We start from the raw sequence: 27,023 nt of genomic DNA, 5'->3' as shown, positions 1-27,023 counted from the left end.
GTGTTTTGTTCATGTTAAGATGATAACTAAAATTGTTATTTTCTTGTTTGGGAAAATTCTTACTAACTGAGGGCAAGAGCATAGATAATATTATAATACTATAGTAATTGGAGAATGTACCTACTGACTTACGAATCTTTTTAAAAATACTGAGAATATTGTCATTCACATCTTTAATTTTATCAAAACAGCTTCTTGATCAGTATCACTAAGACTAAGTTATCATAAGAAAAAAAAGCAACAACGTATTATGTTTAAAAATTATCAACATGACACTTATTACACAATCTAAGCCCGTAGTTAGGAAACCCATAAAATATTTCCAAGTAAATTTGTAATCAAAACATTATCCACACTCTCGTCTTATGAAAGTCAAAAAGAGTCGCGTAAACTTATTAAGAAACGCGGGCAAGCACAGAATTTTCCAAGCAAGGGCCCCCAAGTTAGATTAAAATAGTTGCTAAGTAACCTCCCTATTTACTTACTACTTGTATGACACGCGAATCGTTGTACCCGTTTTGCCCCGCGAGTTTTCCTTTTAGGGTCAAAAGATCTTCAACTCCAGTTGTGCTTAGCATTGTGAACTGAACTATGACGTTGTAACTTTAAACAGATAAACATCTTTGATCTACTTTTACAGTTTACAACTGCTACAAATTTTCATATTTGCCAGTCTTTTCTAAGAGCCTAGTTAAACTAACAGGTATATGAGCCTAACTTTAGAATTTATAGCAACTTTTTTAAACGACCCTCAATTTAGGCAAGTTTATTTTCATCCATACCACTTTCTATTCCATATTAACATCGAAACTTCCAACATGCTCCAATTTTTAACACGACAGCTAAACTACAAACCGTTCCCCGGCTATTGACGCCGTCTGTAAACTTTGTAATTCATAGAAAAATGCAAGTAAATTATTCAAAAACTCGACGGACGAAACAGAATACCTGTGACGTGTAAAACCCACTCAATTGAAATGAATTTTTATCACGAGCGGCGAGACGCTGTCGTTTTCAAACGTCGTTTATTTAATTCGTTTTGCTTTTCAATTTAATTATATTACGCTGGCTTTAGGATAGTTCATGTTCTTGCGATTTATAAGGACATTACTGGAAATCCGTTTTGTAAAACGTTTTAATTTGTTTATGAAGTACCAATTATTTTTCTTTTGGTAAAAGATGAAAAATAGAATAAGGTACGTATGTAAGTTTTCCTGCACACCGTCCTACGTCGGAATCGTCAACCGGTGATGCGATTCATTTTATCCGTTTTTCCGTAATAAATTAATATACTTATGCACTTTGCTTTGTTTTTCATACATACAAAGCTTAACATTAGACTATAAATCATATTTTATAGGTAGTCATAACGGAGAGAACGACCAAATCATCATGTGTAACCTTCCCTTGTGCCATGTCTTACTAATGACTACTACAACATGTATTTCTATAGCCAGCTATCCAAATACTATCAAAAAACTTGAATGAAATCCGATTAGCAGTAAAACGGGACATTATCACGAGATAAAGCTAACGTCTGATGCACCTCCGACTAATGACCATGAAATGGTGTATCTCTCCAATCTCCGATACAAACGCTTGTAAACGACGCAAAATATCGCCGTGAAAGATAAAAGATAACACGAAATCCCAATAACATTTGCATATCTTAAACGAAACTCGCGCCTTACCTATCGATGCTCAACTCAATACCAATATTTATAATAAACATGCTCGTGTAAACAATCGAAGAGGAATAATAAGCATGGATTAATAATAATGGATCACCATAATTGAGTGTGGTTAATGCGGATTTTCGTGTTATTACGCGCATGCTGGTATTAAAATTTATCGATATGTTTGCATTGAGATATACATATGGAGACGACACCGCCTACATCACTTATGTTCCGCTCACCATAAGCCATATGGCTTAACTGCACGCTCATTTTTTATTTGTTTTAAAATGAAACGCATCAAATATGCCTTCGTGTGTGTTACAATATTGCACAAATAATACAAATAATACGGAAAAGTGACTAACATAACTTTTCATCGGTAAGTACCTAACTAGATAATAATTTTTAAAACTTAGTTAGAGCAAAAAATGGCGCACAGATTTTGTTCGTGGTGTCTCCTCCATATGTTAATATTATCTCAATGTATGTTTGCTACATGATGGAAATTTGGTAAATCGAGCGTTATTAATTTCAATCTAACGTTATTATATCGCTAAGATTATTGTAGTGTTTGTTGGCAATATTTTGGCGGCGTGATTATATTATCTGTTTAGAACTATTTCTTTGCAGTATATTACGGGGTGATAACTTTTATGGTTGTTTGGTAATTGGGTACCTATCTTCACAATTATTTATTTGGTACGCTTTTCTTCACTACTATAATTATTATTGTTATTCATTATTTAAGTTATTTACCTTTTTGTGAATTCGAATGTTTTCCCTTGAACACAATTTTTACAGAACGTATTTGAATTGGAGTGAAAAAAACTTTCTCTCATAGCGTAGCTTGTAGGCCCTACGACTCAATTATTATCCAAGAATTGTATCACGCACGGAATGGCAGAATTGATCGGAGATGTGCCGCAGTGTAACGAATTCAAATTGCCGGTATAAATAACCAGCCAATTACGCGGAAAGCGAATACGAGCAGCGGTTGAGAATGCGAAACAGGGTAAAAACCTATGTAATAAACTGGAATAAATTCTATATGGAGCGTCGCCATTGTGCGCCCACAAAACTTCCAGAATATACTGCGCTCTTTCTTCCACGGTTCCATATTTGAATTTTGCAGAAAGCGCGCGTACATTGACGTGCATGCATGTAGCCAGTATTGTTGCCGCATGAATGAATGTTCTTTGATATTTTCACGTGAATATTCGAATATTTTGTACGATGAAATTTGCCAAGATAAAATTTATGTTAAGTAATTTTATATAAATTGCAGTTGGTTCTTATGTTTTCAGATACAGGAAATCGACGGGCTGAGAAGCGGCTTTGCGCCAAAATAAGTCTATTATGAGCAAAAATTATTATAGACACAAATCTCTACACGATGTTGGAACGAAGATATTTGGTTTTATATTTGTCATTTTCCTAGATGCTTTATTGTAAGATTTATCAATCTGGGGTTTTTAGGTTTCTTCTTTATTTATTTGGATTCGATAAAACGATGTAGGTATATGAACGCTTTTTTAGAGGTGAGTTTGTTAGAGATGCATCGCATCCTCTCTTCTTACTTCTTACCCATCGTCAGGCTCGTCGTACACCTTATTTTCTATATCATGGCGTATAACTGTATCCAAAGCCGGTGCTGACGGAGCAATCATTAAATTGTAAATGTTTTGTCATTAACATTAGGCCAGATCATATAAATAGGGAATCCATAAAATATTGAAAAAAATCCTAAAAATTTTAAGAACTTGTTTATTGTCATTTTATTAAAAAAAATTCATATAATTAATATTAATAAACTAAAAGTAATTACACAAAATGCTTTGACAAAGTCCTCGCATATGTTTTAACATAATTGTTTATGAAAAAAAAAAGACATGTGGCACTCGGGGATTGCCGCGGTAAAGCTATTGCATAGCGTGCCTTCAAGCCACACCTCCGCGCCCGTCGGAGTGGGGAGCGTGAGGTTTTTTCGTTACGTAATTTCTGGATTCGGTCCCCGCGCTCAAGGCCCTCGATAGTAGCTATGAGCTATGAAGCTTAAAAAATCATAATAGGTATTGTTAAAATATCATAATATTATTCCATGTCAAGTAGTAATCGTAAGTGTGAAAATTAGAGGTAACTTCGTGAATTTTTTTATCAAGTCAATTTTAATATTTTATGTTTTTGATCAAACAGAATCCTCGAAAATATCATCTTGTTTGATATATATTTTATTTTTTAGATTTGGTCTTGAATATTACATTACACGTATCATCTAATAGAAGATTGGTAATTTTCCTTTATACCCCCTCTTAAACGAATAATTCTAGCAACATAAACAATTACCCAGTTACAATATTTGAAACAAAATTAAACATTATTTATAGAAAATAAACAATTATAATAATATAGTAGGATATATTGTATAAAAATAGTTATAGGATTTTTGATGCATTTCTGCTAGAATAATACTATGCCCGCAGTTTCAATAGTACTCGAGACCTCTTACCTCTTCTTCGTAAATTCTTTTATTATCAATTTAACTTCAATTTAACTTCTATGAAAGAATTTTCATAATCAGATCCGTACCTCTGAAGAATCCCTCTCCAATAAAATAGAGCTCGAAACTGTACTATGAATAAAGACGATTTTACTATCTATTATTAAGCTATTGCATAGCTTCTATCGCGGGCTTTGAGCGCGGGGACCGAATCGAGAAATTCCGTAACGAAAAAACCTCACGTTCCCCACTCCGACGGGCTCGGAGGTGTGGCTTGAAGGCATGCTATGCAATAGCTTTACCGCGGCAGTCCCCGAGTGCCACACGTCTTTTTTTTTAATATTAACACTAATTATTGTAATAAGCATAAATGTGTGGTACTTATGTCCTCCAAATCCATTCATACAAGCTAAACAAATTAACATAATTTATTTTTAAAACTAATTGGAAAGGTTTGAAATAAAACACGAATTGGTACATCGAATCTTTATTCTCTAAATCCTTATTTCCTAACTACATCTAAAAGAAATATCAATAATATGACTTTTAAAGACAGATAATAAATAAATGCAATATCCTTTTTATAATCACAGATTAAAAAGCGTACCTAAATATTTTATCTATGTGCATTTTCGATATGGCGTAAACTTAATCTAAGAAAAAAAAACAAATAGACAAATAATTATATTTGTGTCATTGCTCAACCAAACCCTACCTTTTTTTTTAACTCTCTAGTTAAAAATATTGTTTACAAATAACAAAATATCGACATTTCAAAATAACCGACTAGGTTATTTACATTGTGTATTATTTCAATATCATTTTCAAAAAAAAAGTTACACCATTCTATTTTTATGCAATTTATAAGTCATAAAAATATTGTGCGTTCATGAGGCCTAACTATAACGAAAAATGAGTATTAATATATATTCTTTGGTATACAAACGCTATAGTCTCATATTATTGTGCTTGCTATTCAACACATTTAGTGTTCTAGATATTTTAAAAAGACTTTATCCTGAAAATATAATTTTGTGTGCCCTCAGGCATACCTTCCCTGCCTCTCCCATACATGCAATTGACAGAAAACTTAAAAGAAACATTACAAGGGAGTGTTTTCGCAGCAAATCATAATAAACGAAGAAACAATGAAGTCCATTTATATTACGGTATATTAACTAACATTGATTCTGTTGATTAAATAATGGGATATATTTGATACTCATTATGAAGCTACTTTGAAAATTACCCCATTTTTATAGCTTATACCTATGGGCATGTGAATATCCCATTTTCCTCTGAATGATGTTATAGGTAAAGATACCTTTTTCTTTAGCACTTCCCTTGGTAATTTTTCTGGATTTCCCTTTAAACCCCAATGAAAAGGATTCAAATCCTGGACTTAGATCGCATAATAGTTTGATACTCATTGGTATTGAAGAATACTTCTTTTTGAGCTGAAGTCACTTCTGTAGCGTACATAATAAGTATCAAAATAGATATATGACCTCGTCTAGAAGGAGCATATTATGTAAATTCATAGATTTCATGAAGTCGTTTAGAAATTTGCAACTATTCGAGCAAAATGTAATATGCCATATATGTATAGACCTTATATGTAACCACAAAATGGATTTTCCCTATAGGCCGTATTAAATAACATAAAGCTCCTTCTGACAAGATCTAGGATTCAATGGGTCCACGTTAACACTGAAATAGTGATAACTAATCTAACATTTAAAATTTGACTATGCTAAAACATGTGGACATGGGACTTCCCTCCGCACCTTTCCTTCAAGACACTCGATACAATTAATTTCGAACTAAATCCAAGATATACCAATTTTGGCAACCCGACATCTTAATTCTTACTCAACAAAAAGGAAGCTCCACAAGAAATCTGTCTGAAATTCTGAAACTCCCCGAAAAATATCGCCGAAACTTCTGGAAAAACCTAGAACATTCTGGCAACGAAAAGCCGACCAACTCTCCAAAACCCAAGATCCACAAATTAGATGATTTAGATCTTCTTGATAGATTGCTCGTACTGCAGTATCTCAGCGATGTTGTCTATCTTGATCTCCTGAACGTGCTTGCCGGAGAACTGGATGTAGTCGTGCGGCTGCTGGTCGGTGGAACGCTTCTCGACTGGAATTATACAATAATTATCATTAGACAAAGATATTTTTTCAAGATTTTCCATTTAATATAGAAAGCAACAATGTAAAACAAATTGTCATTTATTTTGGAGATAGTACTTATATTGATCATTGTAATTAGTATTAAAAAGTCGAATTTTCTGACCCTTTCCGAGAGGTAGAGGTGCGGCAAGATAAAAATTTCGTAAAACCACGTAAAACTTAAGTTTTCTTGCCAGTTTTATCAGTTTAATCGAAACTGTAATCGTAACAAGAAGTTTTCTTTTCCAAATTTTGAACTGTCACCATAAAGACAAACATCCATTTTCCTTATATTCCATAATACAATCCAAACGCCCAAACCGCGAGCGAAAGCTTCCAATACAAACTCTATTTCTTAACAACCACAAAAATTTAAAACAGCAATACTCACTAGCATAACCATCTTCATTATCGGACCTGTACACGCGGTAAGTAGGTCTAGAGAAGCAAGCTTCAGCCAACGACTCCGTGGTATTAGATATATCGACCACAGCAGGTAACGCGGCGCGGAGACGAGTACGAACTTTGGAGATGTCGAACTGTTCCCCGCCGGTCAGACCCGTGATTAGAAGTCCGGGGGGGATCACGAAGTCCGGCTCCATGTCAAAGATGAAGCAGCGGTTATCATCGACGATACCTGGAATGAGTTAAACAGAGACATATATTTTTATTAAGTTAAAAGGTGTAGATAGGTTAACTGCGTTATATGTTATTATTCGCTTATAGAAGATATAATCATTCCATGATTAGAGAAATTGGCAAAATCAATCACAACATTTTGTATAATTATTATTAAGAAAAAATAAGCATGACGTAAGTATATAATATGAAGAAGATAAGTTCCAACCTACTCCAAATTACAAAATTACGACATAAATACAAAAGAAATGAAATATCTTTTCATGTTCATATGTTACATAATATGTGTTCTTACTTCTTATTTCTGCAATTCTAGTTGATATGCCCATACTTACCAGGTTTACGTACCTTTTCTGTAGCTTATTTTACATTATGCGAGCTATTTTTATTTCTAAAAACATACAATGCAGCTGTTCAAATGCTTCTTACCAGTAATGTTATCAGCGAAATCATGCACGAACTGGTATCGACGTCCATGGTCCATTACAGAGATCTTCTCCACCGAGGTCCCGATATCCAGTTCCTCATCAAGCATGTCCATGAACTCATCACTGTCTGGCTCATCCATGGTGCTGACCACCTGCAGCACCGGCTTGGAAGACCAGACGATGGGCAGAGCGCGGAACTTGCCCTCGGACATCCTCTGGAAACCAGATCGTGGAAGATCAGCTTTGAGGAAAGGTAAACATAGAAGGCCTTTGCGTGGTTTGATGACATGACGCTACGAGATAAGGTCAATGTTACAATGTTTTTACCGTTTTTTTATTGCTATGTAAATAATTTGAAGTTTACTACTGCAAGATCAAATTCGAGGAAGAATAACGCACTCCATGGAAAATTTATTAGACAATTTGTTTTTTTGTGTCCGGGATACATTTAATTTGGAAGTGATGGTTTTAATAATGATGTAACAATGTTGTGTTTGTTAACTATTAAAATAGTCTTAGTACTTTATTCAAATTAAGTTAATTACTGTTATCCGATATTCACTACGTCATTGCAGTCGGTACAATTCTTGACCGATTCGACCATGAAACGTCCCATGCAGTTATCTCAATTGACTCTCATTATCCCATTACTTATTCATAGCAGACTACTGCCGGTACGAAGGGAATTTAATATTGCAGTTGCAATTATTTAATCGATACATTTAGTCAAAACGATTCGAGCTTTCTAGATGTAGGTATCGACCGTATCCTTATTTCATTGGTAGGGCCTATATGCGTAGCAATAACCTATAAGTTGCTGGTTGCATTGTTAGCGATACCAATAAAAAACTGTTTGCCTGGCAGGGGACATAATTCTGACTTATTATCCCGCAAAGTTGATGATTAAAGCAAATATGAAATGCATCTGCTCTATATCCCAAAAAAGGAAAAGAATTTTCACAAGAGATCTCGGACTGTAGAAACTTAAAACTGGTCGCTTGTCAAATTATAGTCTAAATCACGAAAATATTACAACAAACTTAATACCCATCTCGGGTATAAAAGAAGTTTATAAAAAACTTAAAACAATGAAATAAGCTTCGTGAACAAAGCTATTGTTCAATTGTGTATTAATAACACAACATGATGACTTTAAATGGTATCCAAAAGTTTAATGAATAAAGTTGAGTTTACCTTCACGCTTTACTTGTTAATAACTAATTAAATAACTTTTTATTGTTAAGCATGACATTGAAAAACATCTATGTATAGTGTATACGTATGTGATATTCTCTTGACTAAATTCATCCATTTGCTCCTAAAATACAAACCTCAGTGAAATCCCTTGGCACAGGGATATGGCAGAACGCCTGGTAGTTGTTGTACCCAGACTTGTACTGCCTCAGCATCACGATGATGGAAGTGACCCCCAGGGTCAGGAGGATGATCACCGACAACACCAGATACATCACCCCCTTCACCGACTGCGTCAGGCTCGGCATCTGGTAGTCCTCGCCCGGGAGGTCCACGCGGGACTGTTGATAAATAGCCAATGGTAGAAACTAGCTTTAAGATTTGGAAATATTAACCCATAGTGGGCGTTTTATATTTTTAAAACAGCCTCTAAATTAGAGTGTTTATCGAACTTTTTCTTCAGCTCATTGGTATTGGTATCAGTGTAATTCAATTAATTTTATTCTGGTCTATTCATACTTTTACTAATTGGCATAGTAATTTTAGAAAGAAGGTATATTTTGAGCATGTCATTACGTTTTGTTTAAAACTGTATCTACTACTACCTATCATTTCCGATAGCCAAACATAAAAGTAAAAAAATGTGTGCGTGTATACTAGTGTACACACGTAAGAAGTGAAACTTTTTTATGACCTTATTTTTCAAAAAATAATTTACTGTATATGCAACTTTACAGAAATACGTCGAATCACGCGTGGTAGGGATAAGAAAAAGATGGCGCGTCGGAAAAATGTCACGCGTAACGAAAAAATGTTACACTAAATTTTTTCCCAACCCCAATAAAGAAGTTTCACTTCAAAAATGTTTCTATATTTTTTCTAATCCTAAACATCTAATATTCTACTTGGAGATGCCTTCGCCTTCGCCTTATGCCTTGGAACGCCATCTTAATAAAAACAAAAAATGAATCTCTGTAAAAGTTGTAATTTAAAATAGTCCGTTGCCAGATAAAATCTACATCCAGTGCTGCTCTCGACGCGGACGTGAGAAAGGTGATAAATCAATAACTATGATCGGTGTGCGCCAGGATCCAATCAAATGGCCGGGTTATGACGTAGGTAGGAGAACTAGGTCACAGAGGTTATGCATCGGAAAAATAAATAAACAAATTACACATGCGCTTTGGGAACAGCTCACATGGGCAAAACTTTTTTTGCTCTAGCTGTAATTATCGATGAAATTATGGCAGGAGCCAAAAAAATAAGGCAAAGATCCTCTTGACAAAGATAGTTTACAGAATTAAATGCAAATATTTACAAACCACTCATGGCTTCTCAGTTAGTACCTACCTACTTCCTATATTTTCATCTACAGGTGGAATGCGTAGCAGTAGAGTTAACAAAATAACAAAATTCATCGATCTGAACCCAAAATTGACTGTTTTTATTTTTCATCTGTTTCTTACAAATGCAATAATCGGAAAGAATATAAATATATCTAGGTAGGTATTTGAATACATACCTACAAAGATACATATTTGTATATGTACCCTAATGCTGAGGCGAAGCGAACGCGAAAGCGGAGGCGTCTTGAAAGTTACAAAGTCACAATTTATAATTAAATAATTCGCAAAGATCATGTTTGAATATAATACAATATTATAATAATTGTAATTATAATCTATACATTAGTAACTAAATCTATTTATAATATTATTGTTATTTGATATTTGTAATATTATAATATTACTAGTAAACATTTCCTTTGTAGGTATACTACTCATTTGGTTTTCTCCCTATTTTCTTTTGAGGTAATTTTATGAAATATCGTCAAAAAATAACGCACCGGAATATTTTGAAAGGAAGCTTAGACCTTTGATCAAATTATAAAAAAGGCGCGATTATCAAATATCTAGTTACCAAGTTACCAACAATCCAAATAATGGTTTGATTCAATTGATTATTTTTTTGTTTTATCATACTGTTTAAATTTTTCTTATTACAGATCACATAACCAAGTTAATAAGTACCTAAATTCCCAATCCCAAAATAGAATGAGGGAAAAGGTATACGTATAATAATGGAATTTTTCCTATATGCGTCTTGACCTGCGCAAAATTGTTTAATTTAGTTTTTGTTATATTTTTTATTTTATTTTTTTTATTTCGCATAATGTTTCGCTTTTTTGTCAAAATTGCGATAAATTTGCATCTATTAAAATATTTTTTCAAATATTATATTTTGAAATAAAAAATATATTTTATACGCACCTCGCTTCGGCTGCTTCCCCGGACATACGGAGAATTATTGACAATTATTGGCTTTTCGCACATATCTAATGGTTTTGCAAAGACCGTCATGATTAAAACCTTTTTATTAGCTTTAATTTAACACCAAATTCTAAACTGCAACAGGAGCCTCGAGAGCTAACGTATGGAAAGCCGAACGCTACTGTTATTGATCGTTCTCTTGATTGGTTGCACAAACGCAGTAAGCGTTTACCCTGGACGGACCCAGTAACCAATCCAGTAACAAGTTCCCAGTAAATATTCAATTCCAGTACTGTGACCTAGATCCGGATGTTTGTGTTGCTAGGTAGAAAACTATGATTGTAACCTTAATGTAACCTATTAACCAATATAGATTTTATTGTTTTTACAATTAAACAATTATTTTTAAAGAACATTGTAAAACTATTTTATTTTCAACGAAATTTCCAATTTTAAAATTATTATTAAAATGGACTTTGAAAAATGTAAACGCACCTTAATGTCATAGACTACAGAATAGAAAAAAAAATTGTTTATGATCTAAAAACAGAAAAAAGCAAGAATTCAAGGAGGAGGGAGGAAGGAAACGGACGGTTTTAATTTGTAGAATATTCTGTGAAGAGGTTAATGATTCAGCAAACGCAAAAGTGCCGTTAAAACATGTCTGATTAGTTTTCTATAACAATATTTTAAGTTAATTCTTTGTTTCATTGTGTACGAATTGTGAATCTTCCAACAACCAGACGACGACCACAATAAAATGGCGACGGACCCAGCGAAAAACCGCATGCATGTTTTCAAGAACACAGGCAAAGATGTCGATGTAAGTATTGAAGTGACGAATTAGTGTAATATTTAGTTGCCACGATTCACAATCTATCAGACATAGGTAACCAATTATGATGCTTTGTTTTTGCATTGTAGGAAATGCGCAGACGACGAAATGAAGTGACAGTTGAGCTTAGAAAGAATAAAAGGGAAGAAACACTTCAAAAACGTCGTAATGTGCCCATTAGTGACTCGACAGACGAAGATGAAATCGAAAGAACGTTGGCATCGACAGATTTACAAGAGCTGGTTATGAATGCGGCGAACGTCGAGAACCCCGATGTGCAGCTAAGCGCAGTTCAGCAATGTAGGAAATTATTGTCCTCCGATAAGAACCCGCCAATAGATGATTTGATAGACACAGGAATTCTTCCGATTCTCGTCATGTGCCTTTCTAGGGCAGATAATCCTACGCTCCAATTCGAGGCTGCTTGGGCGCTTACGAATATTGCGTCAGGGACATCTGCCCAGACGAACAAAGTCGTCCACGCGGGTGCAGTGCCATTGTTCTTGCAGCTACTCATGTCGCCCCACGAGAATGTGTGCGAGCAGGCTGTGTGGGCGCTCGGTAACATCATTGGTGATGGACCAGTTCTTCGCGACTTCGTCGTGGAGTTGGGCGTTGTCAAACCTCTCCTTAGTTTTATTAAACCTGAAATCCCAATATCTTTCCTGCGCAATGTCACATGGGTAATTGTGAACTTGTGCAGGAGTAAGGATCCCCCACCCCCGGTCAAGACTATCCAAGAAATACTGCCTGCTCTTAATGTTCTCATCACACATACAGATATCAGTGTAAGTTCAATGACTTGTTATCAGTTTGAAATATCTTATTAATTCTTTTGTGCAAGTAAATTTGCTTTATTACTTATTACAAATCATGAATGAATTGAAATTTTTAGTACTTTCTATGTATTAAACAAATAGCTCAGTATTATTTATATTAATAACACCACATTCCAACTTCAATTCATCAATCTAAAACATTCCCTTGCAGATTTTAGTAGACACAGTATGGGCTATCAGTTATCTAACAGACGGAGGCAATGAACAGATTCAAATGGTCATAGACTCGGGTATAGTGCCTAAACTGATACCGCTGCTCTCACACAAGGAAGTCAAGTGCCAAACCGCAGCCCTCAGAGCTGTTGGTAATATTGTCACAGGAACGGACGATCAGACGCAAGTGGTGCTCAATTGTGATGCCCTGTCTCACTTCCCTGCGCTATTGTCACACCAGGTTAGTAAAAATACCTTAAATAACCTTTAGTTTAACTAGGTGACATGATTTTCTATGTTTGTACCATTTCTTATTAATCCCTCAGTCCCGGAATCACAGACACAATAGAAAATCTATTGTGTCGCGGCCCGATCGGGCCGCTCGGTGGTCAATGGGTGGTAATTGGGCCTGAAACTTGGGCTAAGACCAATACACACGAAATATTGTTTTTGTGATAGATCATTACACATACCTTACGAAAAAAATAAAATAAAAAAATAAATCGACCGGGTTCTTGTACAGTCAAGGCAAAAAGTTTTATTTATTTTGCGCACAATAATGGTGTTTTTAATTCTAGTGAAGTAAATATAAACCTAAATGTCACTGGAGTGACTGAGTTTAACCATAAAAAACGTCTAACTACGTTGAATTATAATAAACACGGTATAGGTACCTGTTACAAAACATAATATTAGTGTATTTTGGTTATTAGAAGGCTTCAGATTAGTATGTCTTTGTAAGTGAAAAGTGATTAGGAGTAACATAAATATATTGTCATTGTCTTGCAACAGTTATTAATTGCAAAAAATATTATACACAAAGTAATAAAACTTGATGTGACTGTACAAAAACCCGGTTGATTATTTTTTTATATATATTTTTCCCGTTATGTATGTGTTATGATCTATTATAAAATTAATATCTCATGTGTATTGGTCCAACTCAAGTGTTCAGGCCCAACTTCCATAGTAAAATGCCCATTCTCCTTTGTTATAAAATTGTTTATTACTTATTCTCTGACCTACTGAACATACACAAAAACACATAACAATGATTCAAGTTGTTTCAGAAGAGTTTGATTACGAACAATATCATGTCTCTTTTTATTAGACATGTGACATTATATAAAGTTAATTTTACTACAAAGAATAAATATAGTTAAAAAAAAACTAAAAGATACACTTTAATAAGAGGAACTTGTGAAATTATTGTATTGTCCAATCTATGATAATATGTGTACAATGTTCCACATAAAGGGGGCCAAGAATAAGGTAGTTGGTAACATATAAACTTATAAACTACTAGAGGTCCGCCCCGGCTTCGCCCGTGGTACATATTTCGCAATAAAAGGTAGCCTATGTCCTTTCTTGGGTATCAAAATATCTCCATACCAAATTTCATGCAAATTGGTTCAGTAGTTTAGGCGTGATTGAGTAACAGACAGACAGACAGAGTTACTTTCGCATTTATAATATTAGTATGGATTTTTAAGAGGTTTGATGCTAATAAAATGTTAAAAATGATTCACAACACACTTGTATCAGATGTCTGCTTTCATATATTACATTTACTTTTTTTGTTCAGTCTATATTTAGCTTAGAACTGGTTTAGATACAAAAGATGTACTAGATTGAACTAGTATTGTATATGTGATCATCTCCTATGTTGTAAACATGGTAAAAATATTTAGATTTGGAAATGGCAAAAATATTATTAAAAATGAAAAGTTCCTTACACATAACAAAATTCAGGAACTGTGTGTAAAGTATAAATCTTTATAAACCTTATTTCTATTGTTATATAGCCCTGTACAAGTATGAATTCTGACTCATATGCATCATAATATGTTGAAAATAGCATTATTTTATAGTAATTTTATGGAACTAAAACAAAACTGTTGTTTATAACTTTATAGTATAGTTTTGTACTAATTAATTATTAGAAAATACAAAATTACTTGAACAGTAATTGCTTAGTAAGCTTATTATTGGTAAATATTTAAAAAAATTTATGATGATTTAAAAGTGTTTTATACGAAGTCTAAATTAAATAAATGTTTGAGTTTTATACTTTTTAAAGGATATTGTGCTATATTCGTTTTTTGTCTGTATTTTTTGTCTGTATTGTATGTCAAATAAAATCAAACATGTTTATCAACTACTAGCTTTCCGCCAGCGGCTTCGCCCGCGTTTTCAAAGAAAAACCCGTTCCCCTAGGATTTCCGGGATAAAACCTATCCTTTGTCCTTTCTCGGGTATCAAAATATCTCTATACAAAATTTCATGCAAATTAGTTCAGTAATTAAGGCGTGATTGAGTAACAGACAGACAGACAGAGTTACTTTCGCATTTATAATATTAGTATGGATTTACTTTTCATTGCCCAAGCTTTATTTTGGATCTAATGTTATTTAAGTTTAATATGCAACTAAATTAAATACTAATTGTTTTTTAATTAAAAGTTATGCTTAAAAGTTAAAATGTTTTTGTGCATTCCTAAATATTAATGAGCACCATGCAATGAGTAGGTAAGATTAAATAAAAATTGTAAATTTCAATATTTACATTCTTTTAAAGTCCATTTATTAAGCTAGGAATGGAGCTTAACTATATGAGAAATATGTGTAATAGTATTATTTTGTCAATACAACATTGAACATAACCTTTTATAGTCTGTAGGATTGCAGGGAATATACTGTCTTGTGGATGAAATAATGGAATTCATCCCACACTTTATTTTATCAGACAAACTACAGAGGTTGCACTAGCTTTACAACTCCTCAAAGGAAAAGACTATTTGGATAGATTACATATATACCAGTAATTCAAAAAACATCAGAAGTAAAATGTATTATTCCATTGAAAACTATGTACTCTAACCGTAACCAACATGCACAACCACATTACAGAAAGAAAAGATCTGCAAAGAGGCCGTGTGGTTCCTATCGAACATCACAGCGGGCAACAAGCAGCAAGTCCAAGCGGTTATCGATGCTGGTCTCTTGCCGAAGATTGTTGACAATCTGAGCAAGGGCGAGTTCCAAACGCAGAAGGAGGCTGCGTGGGCTGTGTCGAATCTGTGCATTAGCGGCACTAAGGAACAAGTGGCCGCGCTTATACAGTGCGGTGTGATACCTCCGCTGTGTAACCTGCTCTCTTGTAAGGACACGCAAGTGATCAATGTGAGTACTTGATTATTTATTAAGCTATTGCATAGCTTCTATCGCGGGCCTCCAGCGCGGGGACCGACTCCAGAAATTCCGTAACGAAAAAACCTCACGCTCCCCACGGGGACGGGCGCGGATTTGTGGGTTGAAGGCATAGCATGCAATAACTTTACCGCGGCAGTCCCCGAGTGCCACACGTCTTTTTTTTTAATATAGACTGATTAATTATTATTTTTAGTTAGTTCATTGTCTTGTTTGTGTTTGGTTTTGATAATATTTCAGTTGAACATCAAATAATGGGTGAAAAAGCATTGAAATATATTGAATAGGCTTTCAGGCACATTATCAGAATGTGGTGAAACTTGAGTGTAATATTTAGTAATTGATTATCTAATTAGATAATTATAGACCGGGAGATACTGACACAAAATTTCGAGTCATTTGTAACAGGATGGCGGTTCTACAGGGTTCTTAGTACGCAATGACAAAAAGAAAAATGATGGTGTGAACGCTGGTACCGGCGGCTTAGTCGCGTGGGCGTTAGTCGAACTCGCCGGAAAATAGCGAAAGTCAAACGATTTGTAACAGTATGGCACTTATTTTTCCTGTAAGTTTGAGGATCAACGAATATAAATACAAAATTTCAAAGATCTAGGTGTTGGAAATCTTCACTTATATAAATTAATAATAAATTTATTTTTCAAGTATGACAGCACTTTTTCCCCCTACTAGAAGTATGGCAAATATAATAATGGTCACATTTTATCAAATACTCTCCAAAAAGCCAAATGGGCTATGGGCTATCGGTAAATTCTAAAATTTTTGTGTTACAAATCGTTTGACTTTCGCTATTTTTCCGACGAGTTCGACTAACGCCCACGCGACTAACCCACCGGTACCAGCGTTCACACCATCATTTTTCTTTTTGTCATTGCGTACTAAGACCCCAGTAGAACCGCCATCCTGTTACAAATGACTCGAAATTTTGTGTCAGTATCTCCCGGTCTATTATTATTGTGAATTATATATTTTAACATTTGACCCATATTATATTGTTTATTAATTAAGTACTTCATAAAGTAACTATGTAGTAATTAATTTGTCATATTTAGTAAATTATTCATATTAATTATGGTTAGGGAGCCAGGTGCAAATTTGGTTAACTATTTCCTCTCAAGAGATAATTCGTCAGACGCATGAGAGTATAGTATTATAAAGCCTCGTGAACGTCAGCTGGCGCTCGGTTGGGGGGGTGAGCGGTTGTAGCCTCCCACGCACATAGGAAAAAAAAAATACATTCATTCATTCATTTCCTCTCAGCTAAAAATTTGTCAAATTGTAGCTAACCCAATATCTCAACGAAAAAAAATAGTCAGCTGGTTACAACATGGTGTATTATACGTCAGCTGGTGTCTCGAACATGAAAGTTAAATTTAAAGAAAAATTTATTTTCCGTTATTTCCTCTCAAACAAAAATTTACCTGATGATAGCTTATATGTAACTGTGGATAAATATATATGTCAGCTGGCTGTATCTTGGTGGAAAAACCGTCAGCTGATACGGGAGGCTACAACCGCTCTTCCCCCCAACCGAGCTCCAGCTGACGTTCACGAGGCTTCATAATACTATACTTTGATGCATTTTACTAATTACCGCTTGAGAGGAACTTGGTCATAAAATCTGCTGCTGGCTCCCGGACCATTAGTTTTAGCAAGGTAATTAGTGAAACTATTTTGACTAATGTTGTTTTTTTTTTGTACACAAGACATATGTTATTTAGAATTATGTACAGTAAGTTCAATGAAACTAAACAGTGAGATTCTTCTTGTCTTAATATAGGAACTTATTAACCAATTTGCTTTAGAAAATTTTACTCAGACCGGAATAAAAAATATTAACCACAGTAGCTAATTCTATAAATATACAAGTTCCTATGAATAAACTATTGAAATGAGTAGCAAAATATAAGTTGCCAATACTAACATAGGGTTTTCTTAGTAAAACAAGTAAAATTATAAGTAAAAATCTGGGTCCTGGTCTTGTTATGTAAATTATAAGTTGTTATGTCAGTAAAACAACGTTAAAAACTAAAATTCTATACATATGTATACATGAACATTTTTTCATATATTTTTTACAGTTGAGCCAATACCTTATGTTAGGTTACTTGTCTTTAAGGCACTCTAAAATAAAATACAAAGTTATTTATTTTCAAATATCAAAGTATAGAAAAAATCCTCTCATTTTTTAAGCTATTGCATAGTTTGTATCGCGGGTCTTGAGCGCAGGGACCGAATCGAGAAATTCCATAACGAAAAAACCTCACGCTCCCCACGGGGACGGGCGCGGAGGTATGGCTTGAAGGCATAGCATGCAATAGCTTTACCGCGGCAGTCCCCGATTGCCGTATTTTTATTCTTTAAATTATCTTATTATTTAATCTGCATCACTAGGTGGTACTCGACGGTCTCAGCAACATGCTGAAAATGGCCGGTGACAATGCTGACCAGGTTGCCAACATGATCGAGGAGTGCGGAGGGATTGACAGGATCGAGGAACTGCAGGGACACGAGAAGGTCGAGATCTACAAGATGGCTTATGATATCATCGAGCAGTACTTTGCTGATGAGGTATGTGTACTCATGTCTACTTTTTATTAACCAACTTCAAAAAAAGGAGGTTCTCTTCGTTTATTTTTTATTTTTATTTGTAAGCTCTGGCAGAATTGACAAAAATTTTAATGTTAATGACAAAAAAAAATTGACGAAATTATACTAAATTGTTATTGGCCTTTGTTGGTTTTCAAAATTTTTTTCTATATTTTCGAAAAATATCAAATTTATGCAAAAAAAGACATCTCAAGCAAATATGGTTTATAGATAGGTCCAAAAGCTTCAATAGTTCTTTTAAATAATGTTAAATATGTCATGCATATGTGCTAATACTTTAAATTTATTTGTTTGTGGCTAATTGTTAAATGTTATTTAAGGCCTTAAATAACAAACAAATAAAGTTAAAAATATCACAATGCAATAATATCGCCTGAATTCACCTCTAATAGCAATATCTATATCAACGCACAGCCCAAACCACTGGACGTATCGGGCTGAAATTTGGCATGCAAGTAGATGTTAGGACGTAGGCATCCGCTAAGAAAGGATTTCCCGAAATTCTTGCGGGAACGGGGAAAAACGGGGATGCACGTACAAAGTCGTGGGCGGAAGCTAGTAGCAAATACGCATATAAATTGTTACCACTGCCTGCTACTACATAGAATGTCTGTTAAATTTATGAAATGTAATATAATTGTAATTGTTTCCAGGAGGAAGACGCGACACTTGTCCCGACGACGGCAGAGCAGGGCTTCCAGTTCGAGCCGGCGCCCAGCGGCCCGCACGACGGCTTCCGCTTCTAGAGATACACACATACATACATACACACCTCCACACATCGACACTTGTCCTAAATCGTGGACGCTAAGACACCCCATACTGTCTGAAGTCATTGTTTCGGTAGATTGTTTAGACGGAACTTCGGAACACTATGGGACGTCTTGTATAGCAACTAGGATCATATAACTCCACGCGAACGGGTTCAAACAGTACGACTGTATCATAATTATATGTAAACTGTATAATATTTTTCCTATGAATTCGCCGAGAATCGATCGCAGCAAATTATGAATTCGGCCCCGGATCCCGATCGCGTCGAATTATTCGCATAGCAATAATGAGTGTCTGTTGTGAAATAATTTATTTTATTAATAAAATAATGATGATGCGATTAGACAAATGTTTATTTCGAAATATGTAATTGTATAGAACTCGAATTGTTACATTTTATCGTCGATCCTAGCCGGCGGGGCTCGGGCCGCGAACCGCAGAGTCGCTATAATTCGTTAGTTATTAATTATTATCGATAAATCATTGAGATAATATTACTATGTATGGAGGAGACACCACAAACAAAATCAACTAACTAAATTTTAAAATTATTATCTAGTTAGGTACTTACCGATGAAAATTATTCCTTTGCACTTTTCCGTATTATTTGTATTATTTGTGCAATATCGTAACACACACGAAGGCATATTTGATGTGTTTCACTTTAAAACAATAAAAATGTATGCGTGTACTAGAGTACACACGTATGAAGTGAAACTTCTTTATGACCTTAAAAATGTCACGAGTATGGCGTAACGCAAAAATGTCACGCGTACGGCGTAACGCAAAAATGTCACGCGTACGGCGTAACGCAAAAATGTTACACTAAATTTTTGTCCAACCCTGATAAAGAAGTTTCACTTCAATATAAATGAGCGTGCAGTTACGCCATATGGCGTATGTTGAGCGGAACATAAGTGATGTAGGCGGTGTCGTCTCCATATGTATATCTCAATGTCGATAAATAATAATTGTTGGTAGTTTCGTGCCGGAGCCTCGCCCGTCGAGTGTGGAGTGAGGTCCGGCCGCTGGACCCACGACCGCGCGTTGTACCGCTGGCGGCTCGTCGGTTCACGGCCGTCGAGCAAAAAGGCCTTAGCACCGTGTTCGTTGTAAAATTCGCGTTTTTAAATACATAAATAATTCATGTTGTTTGACAATCGGTGCTACGGTTTCGTTGTGATACAAAATATTGTGATGTTTGAAGATTTTTCATTGTTTTTTCGTATTCGTAGGCTCGGCTGCGGGAGTGTGTTCCGGCGGCGACCGGTTCTATATATTATGTTGAGAATTATTGTCGATGGCGTCTCGCTTTCGATCTTTATTAGCACAGGTTAGATTGAGGATCTACTACGTGATGTAGAAAGTTTTATGTGCTACGAAGACTGCTCCTTGTTGTAAATTGCTTCATTGTTGGATTTAGGACGACTAGTGTATCCGCTTACACATTGCTTTTGATTATTATAACATAGTATTTATGTTTCGATTTTAACTCGAAGTATCGCTGATACGGGACACGACGTGACATTATGTTCGGATACGGAACCCATTTGTAACTATATAACAATAAATTCTGTCCAATTAATATGTGTTTTATTTTATTCAATTATTGACTGAAGTGGATTGAAGGTAAAGATGATTCACCGATCGAGTATCTGTTGCCTTGGTTCTGTAAAGTAAACAAACAAAATATTCAACGGCTATATTTATAGCTGATTTATGCTAATTAACTTTTTCGAGTCACAACATTACATGTAAATATTTGTTTTGTTAATGTGAATATTATTAGTAAACACTATATCAATTATCAAAGTATTGAGTGAATACGTACTATTTTCTTGTATTCGCAAGCGAAGCATTTCACTGCGTTGACGTGATATGAGTCGTGTGACGAATTCACATAGCGAGTGGCGAGACGACTGTTCAGAGACTCCACGTCGTAAAATTGGCCCACTTTGTGCTGGAAACTGATATTTTTACAATAAAATAAGTTCCATATAAAAATTACCATATGCACTTAGTTACGTAGGTCGTATCTGTATGAACGAACCATTATATTTGCTCTTACATTTACAAGACTGATATTATAACGAACTAAGTATTTTGTTAAATATTATAAGGTATCATACACCCTTGCAAGCTTTCGCATCCTACTAATATTTTAAATGCGGGTTTGTTACTCTTTCACGCAAATACTGAACCGATTACAATGAAATTTTTGTATGTAGGTAGCTGAAGACCCAGAATAAGACATAGGCTTATTTTTTATACCGGAAATCCCACAAGAACGGGAACTAAGCGGGTCTTTGCAAACGGGGGTGAAGCCGCGGGCGGAAATCTAGTTTATACTAATAAGTAGGAATAGAAATATAACCGTGCATACTTAGGCAGCGGTTTCGTCCAATGATTATCCAGCCTGTTGACTTTCATAATAGCATTCAGCCGCTGCAATAGACTAAAGTTATCGTTTTGTATCTTAACTTTTCTGTCCAATTCCTTCTGCACTTTTTTTAGCTTCAGCGCTACATGCGGGCGGGCGGGAGGAGCACGATCATCGATGGCGGGGAGAGCTGATTTTACCTGAATATTTTTATAAAATCGTTGGTATATCGACTCTTATAAATAAGCAGAAACTTGAAAATCTTGCAAATTATTATTTTTTTTGTAAATATGTAGTTACCAACCTAATAGTGTATGTACCTAGTAGTACCATAGTACTTAGTAGAGAGATAATATTATAATTTGTATGATATAATAAATAGCCACCTACCTAACTAACTACCTAGTTAAATCATATTATGTAAAAATAATAATAAAAATTGGAAAATATTTTGTGGTTTTGACTACTAATTTTTAAGCGATATACAAATTTTATATCCTTAATCATCATTTTATGGAAACCAAAAAATCTCGGACCATGTACAGATAGAGCTTTATTGTGCAGTTTAATAAAATAAAGTAATTTAAATGAAAATTCACCTTGGACCGATGATCTTTATATCTCCTTTCCTCCCAGGGTTGTTGCAGAAGTTTTTCTCGTCGCGATAACATTATATTATCACTATTTAACCCAAACACAACTACAAGTTAACTTTGCGAATGTCTCGAGATTCAAGTTTTATCAATACACTTGTTGCTAGGCCCCAGTTAGGTACGTTTAATATAGGTAATGTTATCCATATGATGCCATTAAAGTGGATTTTTTTCTCACAAAATTAGTTAAATACGAAAGTTAATTATACTTTATCTAAATTGTCTACAAAAATATTATTCCCATAGGAATTTACGCGGTCGGTAAATTTGTTGACTATGTCTACGAGAGATCGACGCGTATCTCGTTTGCTAGTGAGGACCAAAAACGATCGTGATAATGATACAACCCGTTCGCTATATACCTGCCATCGTATCATGATCGGCTGAATTATCTAGTGTGCATTTTGTTACGGTGTCATTTTATCATTTTACGTTTTATCGAGGAACAACTTTTACATACATTTTTTCATCAAGTCAATAGCTAAGGTTTTACAGCGCTCCGAAGTGAGTAATATTTTAGCAGTACTCTCACGCAACCCCAAATGTAACTATTCAATGGACTATCTCGAGGCTGTTTTTCTCCGATCATCAAAAGCGATAATCTATCTATCTATAATATAAAAATGAATCACAAAATGTGTTGGTAAGCGCATAACTCGAGAACGGCTGAACCGATTTCGATAATTCTTTTTTTATTATATTCCTTGAAGTACGAGGATGGTTTTTATGTAGAGAAAACGTAAATATGTACCACGGGCGAAGCCGGGGCGGACCGCTAGTGAGTAATAATCAAGTGTGGTGTAGACACTTATCTGTAATCTGTATGCACGTAATAAAAAAAGATGATGGTATGGTAGGCTGTTCCATAAAGTTGTGAATGAAAATGGGACATAAAAGAAAACACATTTTGCAAATTAATAAATAAATTATATTGTTAAATATTATAATACACTGCACTTACATTGGTATCATATCATGCTCGTTACATCAGATAACACGAAAACGTACAAACACATTGTTACAAATAAAAATATACTTTGAGCAATATAAAAATAAAAACCGAATCACTCTATTATCTAAATCTATCTCCGCTAAATCATATATTAAATACAATAATTATTATGATTAGTGTCGACTATTAAATGAGAAAGGCTCGTTTTTATTTTAATCGTAAAAGCTTAGGAATGTAAGTCCGCGTTTAATTATTTGGCAATGTTTATTATTATAAAGCTAAGATAAAAATTCAAATCAAAGTAATAAGCCGATTATTAATTCCTGAACACAGACACTCCAACATTATTAATTTTACACTAAATTAAGTTATTCCCCTCTCAACTCAACGCAACCTGACTGTATCCGTATTTGTGCTATACGATTTCCAATTTTTGGAAAGACTTACCAACCCAAATATTCTCTATACGAAGCATACAAACGGAATATCATTACACGTTTCAGAGTTGTAGCCGAGATCGAAGTGAAATAAACATTTTTTAGACATTACCAGAACATTACTTTCGAAAATAAGCAAACCTACAATTTAATCAGCAGTATCCTAAATTAGCGTACAAAACTGTGTCAATTTGAAGGTATTTATCATCACCACTGATCCTTCCCTCGGCTACAACGTCCAAACTCGCCACTGAAGCACTCAAGCCCGAACCTATGTCATCTATTTTGTTCCTAACATATCCCTACGTTAACTGTCGAGTTCCCCATTACATGTCTACTTACAATACAGTATAAAACGTATTAAATACATCAAAAAGATTTAGTAACTTACAATCGTCGATCGAGATATACGATGCCCGCCAAAATATTGGCGCGCATACAAAATGTATCACACATGTCCGTGTTACACCCTAAACGAAACCTTAATTCATTTTTGTCACAATTTAAATGCAAGTCGAATAAAGCCCGGTATAAATGCGGAAATCATTCCAGTTTAAACTTACGTTACGTCTACACACGGTCGAATATAAAATTCTACACTTGGTGCTGTTATTGTATGGAAATGAATATTTGTACAAAAATAAGTTGACTTATTTGGCAAGGCTCGGATAGACAAGCAACGCATATTTATCACAATTTTACTCCAGACGTCGATGAGGTAATTTTTAAATGAACTAAAAAAATTAGAACACAGTAAAAAGTAAATATAAAAAACATGTGACAAAACGCTTTGAAAAAAAAAATCGGTTGCTTGTCTATGCAAAACGATACATTATCTGTGGAGTGTCAGTCGCGTACACTGTTTCTATTGGACGATATTTTCTCAGCGAGGAGTGTCGCAAACTATTTCAATAAAAATATCGGGCGCGCTTTACTATGGAAACGTAAAATACACAAATAATAATCGGTTAATGAAGCGCACATTTCAAAACAACTCCTCATTATGGAAGATCGTGATATTTTTTATAATTTAATGCGTTTATCAGAATGTTACATAATAAATGGAAAGTCGAAATTCTGGCACATAAAAACTTAAATTAATAAAAATACTGAACTAAATCGATGATTCGTATAATATAAAATAATTGTATATTATTACAAATAATAATTAACGAGACAACACACAAGCTGCCTTAGATGTTTTCACAACTTATATCGTAATTATAATAGAAAACACAATATATTATGTAATTCATAATCAATAAATCAATTTACCTATTACAAAAAGTTATTGCTATCGTAAAAAATGGCTATTTACATAGATCGAAACGCAAATTCATTTTTGTTAATCTCGATACTTTTATTCTTATACAGACTTGTATTGAATTATAATAAAAAGTATAAACCTTATATAAACGGCCCAGTTTGGTAACTAATTTAAGATATATCACCATAGAATTAGAAAATAAACAATTTACGTTGAAGGATGATTATATAATTTTTCATTAGTTACTTTAAATAGATACTTTTTGCATTTACGTCCGAATAAAAAAAACATGTTTTTTTTAGCAGATTATCTTCATATAGTTACCAAAGCTGGTTGTCTAGTAGTATTATTATTATAGTGTAGGCAAAGCGTGTGATGCTGGCGTATTGACTAGCGACAGTCACGTCAATGGATACCGTTTGAGATTCCGACCCGACGCGAGTTTCAACAATATTCAACTAATTTATTACGTCATTTATTTCACGAAATATTCGGGTTTCAGAGTGTTATTATTTAAATATTCCGTATAAAAACATGTTTAATATCGTTAAAACTCGCATTATTCCATCCTCCATGCCGGGATAGCTAATTCGTTGTAACAACCACACGTAAATACAACGTCAGACTTGTTAGTCTTAAATTTAAGTGTAAATTGTGCAAAATCATACTTTTATATTTGACAATATTTCACTAGTATAAAAAGTATGCAATTTTCTCGATTGCTTAATATATTGTCAAATATAAAACGCGACACACGACTATATCCCCTTTCGCTTACTCTTCCTCTGATAGTGACTTACTTTAACTTAGTGGCCGAACATCACAATATATGCATATACTTGTACATATGTATATATATAACATGTACATTATGACAAGCTTTAAATAAGGGCCGATTATGCACGAACGACAAAAAATTCTGATTAATAAAATTCAAAGTTATTTATTATCGAAGCTATGAAATTCTGTAACCAAATTGTGCCGCAATAATACAACGAGCTTTTAATTATTATGAGCCGTATCATCTACGGGCTATTTTTATGCCCATAAAAATCAACATTAAGTTCGTAGACTCAAATAATTTCGAAATGTAAACATATTTATTATGCAAACAAAAAACCAACAAAAGAAGATATTTAATCGTTCGTGCATAACCAGCCCTAAGACACCGCAACGAGTTAAATTTGACGATAGACATTAACCGTCTTATTACAAAAACTTATATAGACCAGATTTAAACTAAAGTCATGGTTTTACTTTAGCACAGAGGTTTAAACTTGTCTTGATCTATTGTCGTTGACTATGGTTTAACGCTAAGGCTGCGTATCTACCGGAGATGTGCGAGGATGGGAAGCGAGAGATGTGTTTGTAAAAAAAATGTGTGCGTGTACTAGTGTACACACGTAAGAAGTGAAACTTCTTTATGACCTTATTTTTCAAAAAATAATTTACTATATGCAACTTTACAGAAATACATCAAATCACGCGTGGTAGGGATAAGAAAAAGATGGCGCGTAACGGAAAAATGTCACGCGTAACGAAAAAATGTTACACTAAATTTGTTTCCAACCCCGATAAAGAAGTTTCACTTCAAAACCAATAGTATCGCTTCAAACGCTCAATGAAGCAATATTATTGGTTCTTTACAAATACATCCTCGCATATCTCTAGTGGATACACAGCCTAAAACATGTATTGTAAAATATTAATTTTACATAGACCACGGTTTTAATATGTCTAAGACCCGGTTTGTATTTACCATATTTTGGAGTAAGACGGTACAACTCCCGCGGTGCGTGTCCCAATTACATAAAACGTAATTACTCAACTAAACTAAAATTACACTACATTAATTACTGAGGACCTATCATATACTATGATATAGAAATTGCTTACCTAATATATAATATAATAATTATATAGAGAATGCTGAAGCCAATTTTTGGTGTGTTATTTGTTATATTATATAGTGGACGTTGTTGCAACGTCGTCTAGTTTTAAGTAATACC

General features: G+C 34.4%; 3 protein-coding genes across 3 annotated transcripts; 1 reads left to right on the top strand and 2 right to left on the bottom strand.

The window, feature by feature from the left end:
- Positions 1-5,803: 5,803 nt before the first annotated feature.
- LOC149910092 (uncharacterized) lies at positions 5,804-11,128 on the bottom strand. Its single transcript, XM_090110465.1, has 5 exons — positions 10,888-11,128; positions 8,755-8,958; positions 7,425-7,638; positions 6,748-6,993; positions 5,804-6,324 (listed from the first exon to the last, which is right to left on the bottom strand). Exons 1-5 carry the CDS (start codon positions 10,975-10,977, stop codon positions 6,197-6,199), a joined length of 882 nt encoding a protein of 293 aa, XP_089966591.1. The 5' UTR covers positions 10,978-11,128; the 3' UTR covers positions 5,804-6,196.
- Positions 11,129-11,441: 313 nt separating this feature from the next.
- Kap-alpha3 (karyopherin alpha3) lies at positions 11,442-19,848 on the top strand. The gene is made up of 6 exons (XM_090110452.1): positions 11,442-11,710; positions 11,812-12,510; positions 12,713-12,955; positions 15,624-15,896; positions 18,336-18,512; positions 19,205-19,848. Exons 1-6 carry the CDS (start codon positions 11,648-11,650, stop codon positions 19,295-19,297), a joined length of 1,548 nt encoding a protein of 515 aa, XP_089966578.1. The 5' UTR covers positions 11,442-11,647; the 3' UTR covers positions 19,298-19,848.
- A 919-nt stretch (positions 19,849-20,767) lies between these two features.
- LOC149910090 (uncharacterized) lies at positions 20,768-22,446 on the bottom strand. The gene is made up of 4 exons (XM_090110445.1): positions 22,305-22,446; positions 21,709-21,905; positions 21,157-21,292; positions 20,768-20,994 (listed from the first exon to the last, which is right to left on the bottom strand). The coding sequence occupies exons 1-4, from the start codon at positions 22,374-22,376 to the stop codon at positions 20,932-20,934; spliced, it is 468 nt and encodes a 155-aa protein (XP_089966571.1). The 5' UTR covers positions 22,377-22,446; the 3' UTR covers positions 20,768-20,931.
- Between the last annotated feature and the right edge of the window lie 4,577 nt (positions 22,447-27,023).

The sequence above is a fragment of the Colias eurytheme genome, chromosome 2 (genome assembly GCF_061535395.1).
Source record: "Colias eurytheme isolate Ceu_HAF_F1 chromosome 2, ilColEury1 Martin Lab GWU primary, whole genome shotgun sequence".
Lineage (NCBI taxonomy): Eukaryota > Metazoa > Arthropoda > Insecta > Lepidoptera > Pieridae > Colias > Colias eurytheme.
Note: the sequence above shows the minus strand (reverse complement) of the source record. Positions and strands in the feature narration are given on the sequence as shown.